Source organism: Physeter macrocephalus, chromosome 15, assembly GCF_002837175.3.
Source record: "Physeter macrocephalus isolate SW-GA chromosome 15, ASM283717v5, whole genome shotgun sequence".
NCBI classification, from domain to species: domain Eukaryota; kingdom Metazoa; phylum Chordata; class Mammalia; order Artiodactyla; family Physeteridae; genus Physeter; species Physeter macrocephalus.
In genome coordinates, this window is record NC_041228.1 from 50787453 (window position 1) to 50803667 (window position 16215).

Genomic DNA, 16215 nt, shown 5'->3' on the forward strand with positions numbered 1-16215 from the left:
TATATTACAAGCCTTTATGCACATTTTGTTTTTTCAATCATTTGCATGTATTACTTTGACAAAATTTAAATAGAAGAGATAGGTGGGGTGGGTAATTAGAAAGAAAGAAAAATAAACAAACCAATGGGTAATGAGATCACATTTAAACAATCATTTAAACAATTTAAATCAACAATGAAGTTTTGTTTAATTCTCACTTATAAATTATTCACAGGGGTATTTTGACTCTCTAAAGTTCATAAACAGAATTCAAATCATCCAAGCAGAAGTAATTTGCTGCTTTTAAGCCAAAGCCCTGACTAGCTAGAGAGCTGCCTCTAGGAATTAACCAGAACGAAATCCTGATTAAGCAACTAATTGGCTTGTCTACTAATGAAATGAAAAACAAAGTACATTTCTCTACCTGGAGACACAGAGTCATAAAAACAGAAGTTTTCAGAATCACCTTAAAGATGTTTAAATCGCTGACAATAAAATTCAACAAGGTGAACCCTAGTGAAGGGAGCGATGAGAATAAACAAGGTTCTGATCCAAGCAGCGAGTCACAGCAACCCACGAGACAGGTACGCTCCCCACGTCCATAAATCAGTCTTGATTCTCATCATTTCTTGTCTGGGGAGGGATTTTAATAAACACTATGATGTGTGATTTCTCTGCAGTTTTACCTGCTACCATCTGGGTCATGGACTGTTTGGGGTTTATCCCTATCATTTTATACATACTGCATATATTGGCTTTACAATGGAATAATAAATGTTTAGAACACCCTATTATGATTTGGAAAAGCAAAGTAAGACTTCTTGCTGATTTTCACTTCTACCATCATCCAAAATGAAATCATTTCTCAAATATTAAACTGGTTATACGATCTAGTTCCAACAGAGAATGTCAAACATCCTGGTCTTAGGAAACTTCATTTTAACAGTAATTTCTCTAGACCAGGAGTTCTCAATAGGGAGTATTTTGCACTCAGGACAATCAGCAACATCTGAAGATATTTTTGGTTGTCACAGCCCAGGGGTAGGGAAGTTACTGGCATCTAAAGGGGAAAGGCCAGAAATGCTGTTAAATGTCCTAGAATGAACAGGAGAGCCCTTTACAACATAGAATTATCCAGTTCAAACTTTTAATATTGCCAAAGTGGAGGAACCCTGCTCTGGACAAATATTTTCACAAGTTCTAAGTCTGTTCATCTATAAAATGAGGATGATACCTGCTTTGTAGCCTTGGTATACAAACTAGAGACAGTATAGATAAAACATATAGTAGGGAATTCCTAAGTGGTAATTATCATCATCATCATTATTAATAATTTGTGTTCTTATGACAGATTTAAGTCCAAATGGTAATTATATGATCAATATTCACTTACAGCTATTTATAGAACAATTTTCATGAATTGCTCACTAGATTTACCTAAAAGCACTATGTAAGATTTTTAGAGCAAGAATTATTTTCACATCTAAGAGAACTGGATGAGAGATGTCAAATACAAACAGGAAGGTACCTCAGGGACTAGCATAGCATGGCCTAATGATTCAGGTTTAAATGAGCCTAGAGTATCAAAAATACCGAGATTACCTAATGTTGGCCCTAGAAAATTTGCCTTTCTTTTCTGATTAACATTGACTGTTTTTGCAGTGGAAAGAAGTGGAGAATGTTCTTTATGAGAGTGCCCATGACTTTTCTAATACTTGTGTCAAAATAAATAATCTCAGACTTTAAAAGTTATTTATATGTTTAAAAACTTATAGAATATCACAAATGTTGAGCTGGGTACTTCCCTTCAACCAGCCTTGTGTTTTTCTCTGGGAAAGTCATTACAGTGATGTATGCCAACTTACCATCATGATTATTTTCCCGCAGAGCACATAAAAATAGCTAATACAGGGCTTCCCTGGTGGCGCAGTGGTTGAGAGTCCGCCTGCTGATGCAGGGGACGCAGGTTCGTGCCCCTGTCTGGGAAGATCCCACATGCCGCGGAGCGGCTAGGCCCGTGAGCCATGGCCGCTGAGCCTGCGCGTCCGGAGCCTGTGCTCCACAACGGGAGAGGGCACAGCAGTGAGAGGCCCGCGTACCGCAAAAAAAAAAAAAAGTCATATTGGGGAATTATTTGCAACTACTCTTTCCAGTAACATGTTGGCAAAAGAAAAATAGTTTTTCTCCAGTTTCAAATATGCTAAATGTTAAAAATGACACAAAGTTAAAACCCTATTTTCATCTATAGAATATAACCTTTTAAAATGACATTTAAACATGTTTCTGAAATACAAATAGATTATTTGAGTCCTATAAAAAATCTATGAATGAATAAATCAATTTACATTGTATTTTAAGTGTCATTTAAATAGTTAATTCTCAAACCAAAATATAATATGTAATTAAAATTTGTCAATAACCATGAAATCGAAAACTGCAAACTCAGACTAGTACAAACTCTCTCTCATACTCCAGAATAAGACACTATTCACATAAAACTACATTTATGTACACATAAAACTATGGTGGAAATGTTTCTGAATAACATGATGTAAAAGTATTTGATTGAAGTCAGAAGGCTTTATCACTACTTCATAATCTATCCAGGGATCCATAATTTTCTAGCCACTTAATCAATTTCCTATTCAATAATCTAAGAATAATAATAGCTGCCTTGCCTAACACATATGAGTCTTAAATTAAATCATCTGATTAATTTTCTTTCCAGTTTAAAATGTTTCTGACATACAGTGTCGAAAAATAATGTCAAACTCCACATCAAGGCTTAAAAGACTCTCAAAATCCCTTCCTACTTCACTAGCCTCATCTTCTCACCCTTTTTCCCTTCCAAGAACTTCTGTAGTCTCCCTTCACCTACATACACCTTAGGCTTTTGCTAAACATACATCCTCTGCCTGGAATATTTTCCATGCCTTGTCCATATGGAAAACAAAAATCTCATCTTGATTTGTAAATTCAGGAGTCACTTCCTTTTTAATAGTGTTCCTTTCCCTTCGACTCCAGAAGAACTGACCACTCCCCTTTATGCCCCACCTCTAGCATCTACAAACATTGTGTCATCACCGATAACATTTCGTGTCAGTTGCATTGGTGTGTGTTTGTTCCCCCTATGAGACTGTGAGCAGCTTGGGAGCCAAACTTTCTATGCTCTAACCTTATATCTTATTTTACCCTGTCCCCATGGGAAAATCTTCAGGTATACACTGGCCACATCCAGTGAGATATACTTACATTTCAAAGGAAAGCTTAAATGTTAAGATAAATGATGAGGTAGAGGCAAATGAAATCATGGAATGTAAAAAGAAGAGAGCTATGAGTAAAGACATCAAGGTACTTTCTTCTTTCCATCATTTTACATTCTACCTCTAAAGACCTAGACTGGGACCAATGCTCTGGCTGTAGGAAGTGAGAACCAGAACTGGGAGAAACATGTGCCTGGGAGATGCAGCAACCACAGTGAAAAAAACAGACCGTGGTCAACAAACTGTGGAGGTTGAAGTTGATTATTCAATAATAGAGCCAAGAACATTCATTTAAGTGCAAGAATTATCATTTTAGTATATCATAAATAAATGATCAATTTTAATGACTGGCTTGATAATGGAATGAAAAAGTCATATTTTACATTCAACTTCATTTTATGTAAAATCACATGTACTATCTCTATTTTTTTCTCAAAGGGAGAAAACAAAAATGAAAACAAATCTCTCAAAACCAAGATGCCTCCAGTTTCAGCTGAAGAGTCAGACACCAAATTTCAAGGTAAGAACCCAAATCTTCAGAAGAAAAACCTAAAAAGTAAAATGTATATTTCTCTGAAATGTATCGTCTGATGAAACACCCGTCCTTGACTAGGTAAATTATGTAGGGTCACACTTGAGATTATTTGAAGATCTGGATATTTATAAAAATTATTTCCTCATTCAGTCACTTATTCAATAGATGTTTTTTGTCACCTACCACATGCCAGGCCCTGTTCTGTGGGTTGGAGATACAGTGGTAAAGAATATGGGCCAAATTTGTGTTAACATAAGTGTATAGTGAACAATGAAATTTCAGGTAAGTGTTATAAAAACACTAAAATAGATATGGGTTATACATGTTTAAAGGTTCTGTTCTCTTCTCCCTTGAAATCTTATCTACTCCTAAGCCTACCACATTCACTTCTACATTGATGATTCCAAATTCATATCAGACCAATTTCTTTTTTAAGACCCTGTCCAATATTTTCTAAGTAACCACTGGACAAATATACCTGTATATTCTGCTGCCGTCCTAAAGAAAGCATGCCCAAAATTTAATTCCTTATCTTCCCCTTAAAATAAGCTCCCTCTCCTGATTTATTTCTATTCCTAGTTCTATTATTTTTTCAGTCTCTCAAAACCTAATTCATGTTTTATTCCTCTATCTAGGCTGCCTTATAAAGGAAATTAGTCACCAAATCTCCTTTCATAATGGCCCTCAAACCCACTTCATTCCTTTCCAATTCCACCACTAATACCATCCTTATTAGTAACTCATGCCTACACAACTCCCAGGCTCTAAGTGATCTCTTCTGATTAGTACTCTTTCACCCAATCTCTCCCCTTTTCATCCAGCCCCAACAGTATTAGCAGATTACTTTCCATTAATCATCATTTTGATCTCATGTCTCTGTTAGTCTCTTCTAAAGAGCCTTAAGTGCCTCAATATTGCCTGCAGGACAAAATCTAAATTACTTCATCTGACTTGGTAGGATCTAATGAAATCTATTACCAGCTCCTCTCTTATTTCTCCTGAGTATTAACACTACATTATCACCAAGAAAACATAAAAATGATAGAAGAATCACTAGAACAGAATATGCTACTGTTAAATAATGAAAACATACAATTATTGTTACAAAACTAGAGTAAATGTTTTTGCTTTTCATCTCTTAGACAAAGGTAAATGTATGATAATTTTTACTAGAACAAATTTTGGGGCTGAAGCACAATTGAGTTTTCACTAGCCAGAATTTCTATCTCTAAGGAGGAAAAATAAGAAACACGTGAAAATTACAAGCAAGATTGTAAATAAAGAAGCAAATCACAAGAAAGGTTGTAAGTAAACAAATTCCTCTATAGGAATATCCCCACAATCAAATACTGAAGAAATGGTCCCATTGTCATTATACTTGACTGCTCTTATTTAAAAGAAAAACAAAGAACCTATGTGAAGAAAATAACAGTTTAACAGAGAAGTGTAGAATAATCTTGAATAACTGGAGGAAAATAATATGTTCCCAGTTTGGAGGGTAACATTGTAAAGATATAGATCTATTTTTGTAAATAATTCATATTTCTATTTTCATGATCTCCTCTCTACCTGCTTTCAACAATATATTTTAAAAAACAAGGGAAGATGGGCTTCCCTGGTGGCGCAGTGGTTGAGAGTCCGCCTGCCGATGCAGGGGACGCGGGTTCGTGCCCTGGTCTGGGAGGATCCCACATGCCGCGAAGCGGCTGGGCCCGTGAGCCATGGCCGCTGAGCCTGCGTGTCCAGAGGCTGTGCTCCGCAACGGGAGAGACCACAGCAGTGAGAAAAAAGGGAAGAAAATTCACTTTAGTTTTCTTGATTTTATTTATTTATTTACTTATTTATTTGGAAGTACAGATCTAGGTTTTTATTGTTCTGATTAGAATGTAGAGAATACTTACTGTGTCTATAGAGATCAGGTGTTTTTTTTCACTTTCTTTTGCATTTTCATCTCAGCCAAAAAGACAGCAAAATAGTGTCTTCCAAACAGTCATCATTTACTTACATGAGGAGAAAGAAAAAAAAAAATAAATGTTCTGCAATGTTTTTCAACATGAATGCAGTTTAATATTACCTCCTAACTGATTACTAAAGCTAGGCTCTTCAATTGTTGGATTATCTGATTTAAAATGTTTACAATGATGTATCACTGAAAGAGAAGCATTTAATAATCATAAAGCCTCCATTTCTGATAAAAGTTCACACACATATATTACTTCCACAGATAGTAAGTCTCCTATACCAAGAGGATATAATAAAAAAATGTGTTCTTGACATTTTTTCCCTCCCACCTCAACAGAAGCAAAACATCAACCAAAAGACACCTCTCTTGATTCCACTTCCTCTTTGGCTATTGCCTCATTCCCATATTCTCCTTTAGAGTAAGACTGCTTGAAATAGCTATCTATACTTGTAGTCTCTGATTCCTGTTGTCTCTTTCTCTTTTTTATTTTTTTATTGAAGTATAGTTGATTTACAATGTTGTGTTAATTACTGCTGTACCGCAAAGTGACTCAGTTATACATATATATATATATATATATATATATACATTCTTTTTCATATTATTTTCCTTTATGGTTTATAAGATATTGAATATAGTTCCCTGTGCTATACAGTAGGACCTTGTTTATCCATTCTCTATATACCAGTTTTCATCTGCTAATCCCAAACTCCCAATCCGTCCCTCTCCCATTCCCTCCCCCTTGGCAACCACCAGTCTATTCTCTATGTCCCTGATTCTGTTTCTGTTACATAGATAGGCTCATTTGTGTCATACTTTAGATTCCACATATAAGTGATATCATATGGTATTTGTCTTTCTCTTTCTGACTTACTTCACTTAATATGATAATGTCTAGGTCTCTCCATGTTGCTGTAAATGGCATTATTTCATTCATTTTATGGCTGAGTAGTATTCCATTGTATATATGTACCACATCTTCCTTATCCATTCATCTGTCGATGGACATTTAGGTTTTTTTCATGTCTTGGCTATTGTGAATAATGCTATAAACATAGGGGTGCATATATATTTTTGAATTATAATTTTGTCTGGATATATGCCCAGGAGTGGGATTGCTGAATCAAACGGTAATTCTATTTTTAGTTTGCTGAGGAATCTCCATACTGTTTTGCACAGTGTCTGCACCAACTGACATTCCCACAAACAGTGTAGGAGGGTTCCCTTTTCTCTACACCCTCTCCAGCTCTTGACATCTTTTTATCAACAGCATTATTTAATCTTCAAATTTTTCAAAAGGAGTCGAAGGTTCTTCTGTAGATCATATAAGAATTTTCATTGCATACAATGAACTGTTGGTTAACAAATGGAGGTATTGAGGAAGAGAGAAACACCCTACAGTAGAAATCAAATCTGCATATCCAAAGGAAGAAAAAATCACAGAATTGTCAAGATAATTCAAACTATAATTCTGTTTTATTTTGAGTTATTTTAATTTTTTTATTGAAGTATAGTTGATATACAATGTTGTGTTAGTTGCTGGTGTACAGAAAAGTGATACAGTTATACGTATTTATACAAAAATAAAGAATATTTCATATTCTTTTCCATTATGGTTTATCACAGGATATTGAATATAGTTCCCTGTGCTATACAGTAGGACCTTGTTATATATCTATTTTATATACAGTACTTTATATCTGCTAATCCCAAACACCTAATTTATCACTCCCACAGCCCTTTACCCTTTTGGTAACCATAAGTTTGTTTTCTACGTCTGTAAGTCTGTTTCTGTTTTGTAAGTAAGTTTATTTATGTCATATTTTAGATTCTACATATAAGTGATACCATACGGTATTTGTCTTTCTCTTTCTGACTTACTTCACTTAGTATGGTAATCTCTAGGTCCCTCCATGTTGCTGCGAATGGCATTATTTCATTCTTTTTTATGGCTGAGCTGTATTCCATTGTGTATATATACCACATCTTCTTTATCCATTCATCTGTAGGTAGACATTTAGGTTGTTTCCATGTCTTGGCTACTGTTAATAGTGCTGCTGTGAACATTAGGGTGTGCATGTATCTTTTTGAATTAGTGTTTTCATTATTTCCAGAATTGCTGGATCATATGGACATTCTATTTTTAGTTTTTTAAGGAACCTCCATACTGGTCTCGATAGTGGCTGCATCAATTTACATTCCCACCAACAGTGTAGGAGGGTTCCCTTTTCTCTAAACTCTCTCCAGAATTTGTTATTTGTAGACTTTTTAATGGTGGCCATTCTAACTGGTGTGAGGTGATACCTCATTGTAGTTTTGATTTGCATTTCTCTAATAATTAACAATGTTGAGCATCTTTCTGTGTGCCTATTGGCTATCTGTATGCCTTCTTTGGTGAAATGTCTATTTAGGTCTTCTGCCCATTTTTTGATTGGGTTGTTTGTTTTTTCATTATTGTGTTATATGAGCTGTTTGTATATTTTTGAAATTAAGCACTTGTCAGTCACATTGTTTACAAGTATTTTCTCCCAGTCTTGTAGGTTGTCTTTTTGTTTTGTTTATGGTTTCCTTTGCTGTATAAAAGTTTGATTTGGTCCCATTTGTTTATTTTTGTTTTTATTTCTATTGCCTTGGGAGCCTGACCTAAGAAAACATTGGTATGATTTTTGTCAGAGAACGTTTTGCCTATGTTCTATTCTAGGAGTTTTATGGTGTTGTGTCTATATTTAACTCTTTAAGACATTTTGAGTTTATTTTTGTGCATGGTGTGATGGTATGTTCTAACTTCACTGATTTACATGCAGCTGTCCAACTTTCCCAATATTACTTGCTGAAGAGACTGTCTTTTCTCCAGTGTATATTCTTGTCTCGTTTGTGGAAGATTAATTGATTGTAGGTGTGTGGGTTTATTTCTGGGCTCTCTTCTGTTCCATTGATTCATATGTCTGTTTTTGTACCAATACCACACTGTTTTGATTACTGTCGCTTTGTAGTATTGTCTAAAGTCTGGGAGGGTTATGCCTCCTGCTTTGTTCTTTTTCCTCAAGATTGCTTTGGCAATTCTGGGTCTTTTATGGTTCCATATAAATTTTAGGATTATTTGTTCTAGTTCTGTGAAAAAATATCATGGATAATTTGATAGGGATCACACTAAATCTGTAGGTTGCTTTGGGCAATATGGCCATTTTAACAACGTTAATTCTTCCAATCCAAGAGGATGGTATATCTTTCCATTTCTTTAAATCACTTTCAATTTCATTTATCAATGTTTTATAGTTCTCAGCATATAAGTCTTTCACCTCCTTGGTCAGGTTCATTCCTAAGTACTTTACTTTTTTGATGAGATTTTAATATTATGAGTTATTTTATAATAGTGATTTTAAAGTATAAAATCTGTAGTTCTCACATAAAAATACAACCTTGATGGCATGAAACCAAGAATCACATCTTTGGGATTACAAGTTTATTCTTATTCTTGTTATACTCTATTCAAAGTGTGTTTGTAATCTTAATTTTTCCTGGCTGGTAATAAAAGGTCTTTCGTGGAAACTTCATTTAATAGAGGAGCTATTTCAGTGGGAAGGAAAAAAAATAGTTTCATTTAAATTTGTAGACTTAGCATGTCTTCAGAAACTTTAATAGGAATAACAGTTATATCTGAGATATTTTGTTTTGAAAAAGCAAAATTATTACTGTTTAAATATAGCCTCTTATATATGGTTGGTATTTCTGTGTTCTTCACTTCAAAACATGCAGGTGCAATGTCATAATATCTGCAGATGTTGATTTCTGATTATAGAACTCTTATCTTCTGCAGAGCCTGGTTTAATTTATATCTGCCATAGAAATGAAGAATGCAACATATTTTTGATTCAAATAAAGATAACTTACTAAAGTTGTCTTTTGATTACAATCATCTTTCTTAGGCTTCCACTTCACTTATATTACATTAAATGTTTCTTTAAATTAATGTTTTGGTACCATCATAGGATATGTAAATGACTTACCTAGTGATTTATGATGCCATAAAATGACTCTATTTGTGTGGAAGTGGATCAAAGTTAGTGCCCATAACTAGTATGGCTTGGTAAGCTCAATAATACCCCTCAAGGTATCCATACCCCAACTCCCCAAACCTATGAATTTGTTACCTTACATGGAAAAAAATTGCTGATGTGATTATAGTAAAGATCTCGAGATGGTAAGATTATTCTGCGTTATCCAGGGGGCCTCAATGTAGTCAAAGGGTCTTTATAAGAAGAAGGCAAAAGGGCCAAAGGCAGGAGAAGGAGATGGGATGATGGAAGCAGAGGTTGGATTGATGCATTCTGAAGATGGGGGAAGGGACCATGAACTAAGGAATGCAGGCAGCCTCTACAAGCTGGAAAAGATGAGGAAACAGATTCTCTCCTAAAGCCTCCAGAAGGAATGCAGCCTGTCTTAGACTTCTGACTTACAGAACTGTAAGTGAATAAATCTGTGTTGCTTTAAGCCATTAAATTTGTGGTAATTTGCTACAGAAATAGAAAACTAACATATATGGCTTTAAAATACTCCATACTTTCAAAGTCACAATTAAGAAAATGAAATTTTCAGTCCAAACAATCATACAATTAATACTAAAGGCAGTATTTTGTACTAGAAAAAACAGTTTGACACCCCGAATTCAAATTATTACTCTGCTACTTAACTAGTTTTGTGTGACCTTAGCCCGTCAAGATATTTAACATCTCTGACTCTTAGCTTGCTCGTGTATAAAATAAGGATAATACTGTCATCACTAGGTTGTGGGTATGAATTTAATTAATATACATAAAGCATTTAGCATCGAGGTTGGTAAATTCCAATGTTGATAGAAGTCAGATAGCTTAAACAAGGATCATGTATGCCCTGTCTAAAAAGCCAGAGGTCACTTGGCTCCTACCAATCGCTGCCATGTGGGGAAGAGGGTTATGTGCTGCCAGACATTTCATCTTCAGTCTAGAGAGACTGCAAATACAAATCTTAAGTTGAAATTTCCAAGTTTTTAAACGTTGACTTTTTAATGTTTAAATATTCCCTTATTTTACATCATTGAAAGAAAACTGAATTCTTGTCAAATTTAGCCCATACTACCATTCTGTGGCCTCTAACCAAGCACATGTAGGTACTCCATGTAGTTAAAACCTGTAGACGTTGACAGCCCTCGACAAGATGTTTTTAGTTATCCTCTTAGTTTTCCTTTCTTCTCCAGTCATGCTCTCCAGCCCAGACTTTGTGCTACAAACAGACTACAAGTGTGGGGTCCTCCCTGCACCTTCTGAGCCAAATAGCTCTCCACAGCCAAGATCCCAGCATGCCAGGTGCCAGGTTCAGCACAGTTACAGGTCTGCAGAGACATCCCAGGCCTTGCCAGTCCCCCACCATCTATCCAAATTGACCTAGCCTGCATCTCAGCCAACTCTTAGTTTGAACAGACATCCAGAGAGCTAAAAAACAAACAAACAAAAACTGCTCTAGAGCTAAAACTGCTCTAGAGCTAAAACTGCTCTAAAAAATAAATTATATTATTTTTTAAAATATAGACAGGAAAAAGGAGGGAAAATCCTAGCTTGTTTAAACAAGACACCACTCTTTAGTCCTTGGTAGTAACAATTAACTTATTCAACTTAACTTGTCTTATGTGGAATAGGAAAATGGGCAGACTGTCTACTGAAATTTAATTTACAAGTATCAGTAAAGGCTTCCCTATGTAAAAGCAAACAGCTTGACTGGCAGGCATGAGAGGAACTACCATGGCTAATTTTAGCAGTATAGTCCACTCTGTGACTATTGGTCCTATTCATCAGCCAAGGGTTAAGGTGGGAATATAGAAACTACATCAACAAAAAAAAAAGAATGAAACTTTTTATCAAAATTACTCAAGCATGTTTCTCTGCTTCATCCCCAGAGAAAGTCTTATACAGTATACAATTAGAATTATAGAACTCAATAAGAAATATTCATTCAAAACTAATACCTAATGTGATGATGAACAAAAGAAATGAGAAATGAATAAACTTGGCATGTGAAATTTCTGAAAACTTAGTCTAGAAAAAAGATAAGTAACATGGGCTTTACAGTTTGAAACGATGAAGAAAATTCCCAACCATGCTGAGCTGGCAAGAGACATAGGCATAATCAGGGCACCTTGGGTGGCAAGGGCTCATCATAAGAAAACTTGTGGATAACTGGAACTGAAAAAATGTTCAGGGGATGGAAGCAGCCATAGGGACTAATTACTGTCTCTGACTCTTGTTCACAGTCAACATGGCTTCGTTTCTCAAGACTGTTGTGTTTCTCTCTATATTTCTACTCTGGACTGCTCTCTTTACATCTACTCTTTTCCCAGTCCATATTCCAGAAAGAGCAGTTTACCTGACTTAGATAAGAACCATTGTTCCCACGGGACAGAGCTTTCATGGTGACCATATATATCAGCCACCAGCCAGCATGGATCGCTACCTTCTTCAGGTCAGGTGCCCAGCTGTGTGCATAATCAGGAACCATTCCTGCATGTGATACAGCAGAGATGGAGAGAGCAATATCAGCTAAAAGGAGAAGTTAGGCAGAGAAATCATACACTGTTTTAAATATCAAACAGAAGAGGAGACTATGATAAAATACCTCGGTGTCCACTTATTTTTTAAACTAAAAACTTGAGACTCTAACCAAAGTGGGTGTTTTCACTTTTTTTCTTTTCTTTTTGTTTTTGGATAAAATGCCATTTTTTTTGCAGTTTGCATGATTTAAATATATTTGTGTAATTCAATTACATCAAACTCTGTGTTTTTAGGCTTCTTTCTGCTAAAGAATATATCTGATTTGTGGGAAATCGTATTCTGCTTTCCTGATCCCTGGACCTCTTTTAAGTAAATAGAAGTTCCTGTATGCCCCACATACATCAATGCTGTGTAGACCTGAAGGAGTTAATGTATATTTTTTTTAAAAAAGATCATTTTAATTTACCCTAGTCTGGCTGGTGGAACACTTTGTATTTATATTGCATTTTTCTTGAATGGAGTCTTTATCTAATCCTCACAGAAATCCCCATGACAAAAGTATTCCTCATTTTATGGATGAGGAAACTGTTATAGAAAAGCAACTTATCCAGAGTCACCCAGAGAATTAGTGATGTTAGGATTAGAGCTCTCTCTTCAGTACCCAGCACCAGTAACTCACCACATTCATTAATACCTGTAGGTAAAACGCATTTTCTAGATGAATTAATCCCAACAAAAGGGCTCTGAAACCAAGCATGCCATTGAGAGAGGACAGGATTCCTTGATCCTGACACAGTACCAAATCTACCTTGGATGGATCTGTATTCTTTTTGCTTTGCAGTTATTCATTTCTTTACTTGTGATGATGTACCTTAAAGTAAAATCTGCCTAAATGTAAAAATTCCTCCAGGACTTTTTAGCATGTTAAGGCTGCCTGGAGGAACTCTAACCTCTGACTAGGTTCAAGGATCCCATCCTAGCTCTCTTGGCACAGGCTTCTGCCTGTACACCTCCGGCAATGGGGTTTTCGCTGCTTCACAAAAATGTATGTTTCACTGTTAGACAAGTTGAGTTGTTAGAACGTTTGGAGTTTTGTTTGTTTTTCTGTTTTGTAAACCCCATTGATGGATCCCTCTTCTGCCTTCTGGAATACATGAAATAATTTTATTTTCCTGTCTATGTAACAGCCCTTCAAAGAATTGGAAATAACTGCTAGGTCGCTAGTTAGTCTTCAATACCCTAGCTAAAGAACATAAGTTCCTCAACCATTCTTCTAATAGGATGATTTCCAGAACTCTCACCTACTCTGATTCCTTCTAGGTTTTTATAGATTGCATGAGCACTTCTTAATATAAAGTACTCCATTTTTCTATGCTATGGCATTTAAGGCACTCCATCAGATTCCATTGTGTATGCACTGCTACAATATTTGTCAACTTCCTCCATGTCATTTGACAATCTACAAAGATGTAATAAAATTTCAAGTGTGATCAAGGTGCTGTAATTAAAATTCTAAGAAAACATATATTCTAACAACTACAAAATTAATCACAAGCTGAGTCAAAAATACAATCTTGGGTGCCAGAAAATAATCATTAATCATACACTTCTTAAAACTGTGTTATTCATTTTTATAACTCCAAATGTTCATTCATTAAGATGAAAATAATAGTATCATTTATGCCTCTAATCAAAGTACTCAGACTTAGTCTTTATTAATTCATCTAACATCTAGCACTCAGGTATTGTTGGTGTCTAATAAAAGGAGATTTGTTTTTGAGACAGAGCCCACAATGTATTTGGTGTTTTAAGAATTAGAAATTTAACTAAGTGATATCATCACCTGCGCGAGGTAGTCCAACCAGTGAAAGCATTTTTAGGTCTTCTTTTTACATTCATCCAAAAAAGGGCCAATTGAACCAATGCCTAATTAACAACCTTATTCCCAAATTAATTTATTTCTTTAAATCCCTCCTTTTCCAGCAATTATTTAGTGCCACTGATAAAATGTGGAAGGTTAATGGCTTTCTGTATCAATTATTTCCTCTCTTAAAGAGGAAAGCATGTGTTTCATACCTGGACAGGCCTCCACCATGTGCAGTACCAGAGGGTCAAACAGTCTGAAAGTGTATTACAGAGGCCCAGAGTGAGATGCTGCCAGGCTGGAGACAGAATCAGCCAGATGTGTGGAGAGCAAACTCAGTACTCACTCACTCTTGCACATTCAATAAAAGCAACCGTATCAGAACACTTTGATATCTGCCACGGGCACACATTCCAGGGAAGAATTTGACCAAGTGCACTGATGTGATCTGGCAATTGCTACACAATGTGCAAAGAGCACAGTTGGCAGAAAGACTTATTCTATTCATTTGGGCAACTGCAAAAAAGGGAATCCTGCTGTCCATGTGTGAAGCTGGGAAGTACCATGCGCAGTTCACAAAACTTTACCCAGATGCCAAAGCAAGATTTGCCATGTATTTTAGATTTCTCTTTCATGATGAGGATGATGTAAACAATCTGACCATCTGTTCCCACAAACAAATAACATGCTGCTTGGATAAAAAGACACCCGTACTGACTATAGTTGATGGAGATCCTTTTGTTTTAAGTCCTCATGGGTATTTTTTCAAGTTGTTCTGCCTTGAATCCAAGAATGGAAATAACTGGTTTCTCATCTTCATGGGAGTTTTTAACTTCATGGTAGAATCACAGATTGGAATCTGCCTACCAGAATCACCTAATTCTGAAAGTGTTAGTGTTCAACTTTTTAAATTGCTTTGCCTCACTCTTCTACATTGCCTTTGTCCTGAGGAATATGAAGCTTTTGCGTCAGAGCTTGGCTACTCTCTTGATTACCTCCCAGATCCTTAACCAAATTGTAGAATCTCTTCTTTCTTACTGGTTCCAAAAGAAGCAGCATGTGCCAGTGAAGAGGAAGGTGCAGGCTTTAAAGGCAGACATCGATGCTGCATTATATGAACAGGTCATTCTGGAAAAGAAAATGGGAACTTACTTGGGCACCTTCGATGATTACTTGGAGTTACTCCTGCAGTTTGGTTATGTGAGCCTTTTCTCCTGTGTTTACCCACTGGCAGCTGCCTTCGCTGTGCTAAATAATCTCACCAAAGTTAATTCAGATGCCTTAAAAATATCTTCAAATGCCCATTCTAAGAACTTTCAGCCAATATTGGTGTATGGCAGGTAATTATTTGAGAAAAAATTATTTCTTTAAAAAAAAACAAAATGAGGCATTGTGATTTTTTTTTAAAAAAGCTATGATAGAAGATTTATTTTATAATAAAATGCTTATCCACAAAGCAAATTAGGCTATAATTAATTTCTAAAATAGCCTAGATTTGTCATAATAGAGCATCATTTTAGAAGGGCTTGGTAATGTCTAGAGGAGACCTGGCAAGGTGTGAAGATCTACTTAAAGTTAGTTTAATCCAAATGTTATGAGAATAAACAAAGATTACTTATTAGAATGGAAGAAAAGAACTATTGCAAAACAATTGGTCATGTAATTGGTACTAGCAGAAAAGTAACACAGCAAATGTAATACATATGCTGTGGCTTGAATGAGCGATGGAAGAGGACGATGCAGCTTATACCCATGTGCCTCTATAAGAAACAGTCACTAAAAGCCTCTTAAGGAATACTCTGTTTTACAGATTCTGCCTGTTTTATATTCAGGAGGGTTTTTTCTGAATTCTTTTACTCATTTTTTCATGTTCTATTTCAATCCTAATATTCTTTTGGGGACAGGTGTCCCTAGAAATGTATATGTGCACAAAATGGCTCACAGCATTTTTTTTGGTCAGACTCCTTTGAGGAGCTCATGTTAACCCTAGATCTTCTCCATGGAAAAAAAATGCATATACAGCATACAGTCTCAAGGGTTCCAATCCATGATTGTACAGGACATCCATGGCCAGAGGTTAAGAACTCTGC

The 16215-nt window shown here is 35.8% G+C and overlaps 1 protein-coding gene across 1 annotated transcript in view; it reads left to right on the plus strand.

Moving 5' to 3' along the window:
* Window positions 1-452: 452 nt before the first annotated feature.
* CNGB3 (cyclic nucleotide gated channel subunit beta 3) overlaps window positions 453-16215 on the plus strand; it is a 157020-nt gene continuing 141257 nt past the window's right edge. Inside the window, 2 exon segments of the mRNA XM_024126962.2 lie at window positions 453-563; window positions 3681-3762. Of these exon segments, the coding sequence (XP_023982730.1) occupies window positions 453-563; window positions 3681-3762 (193 nt within the window).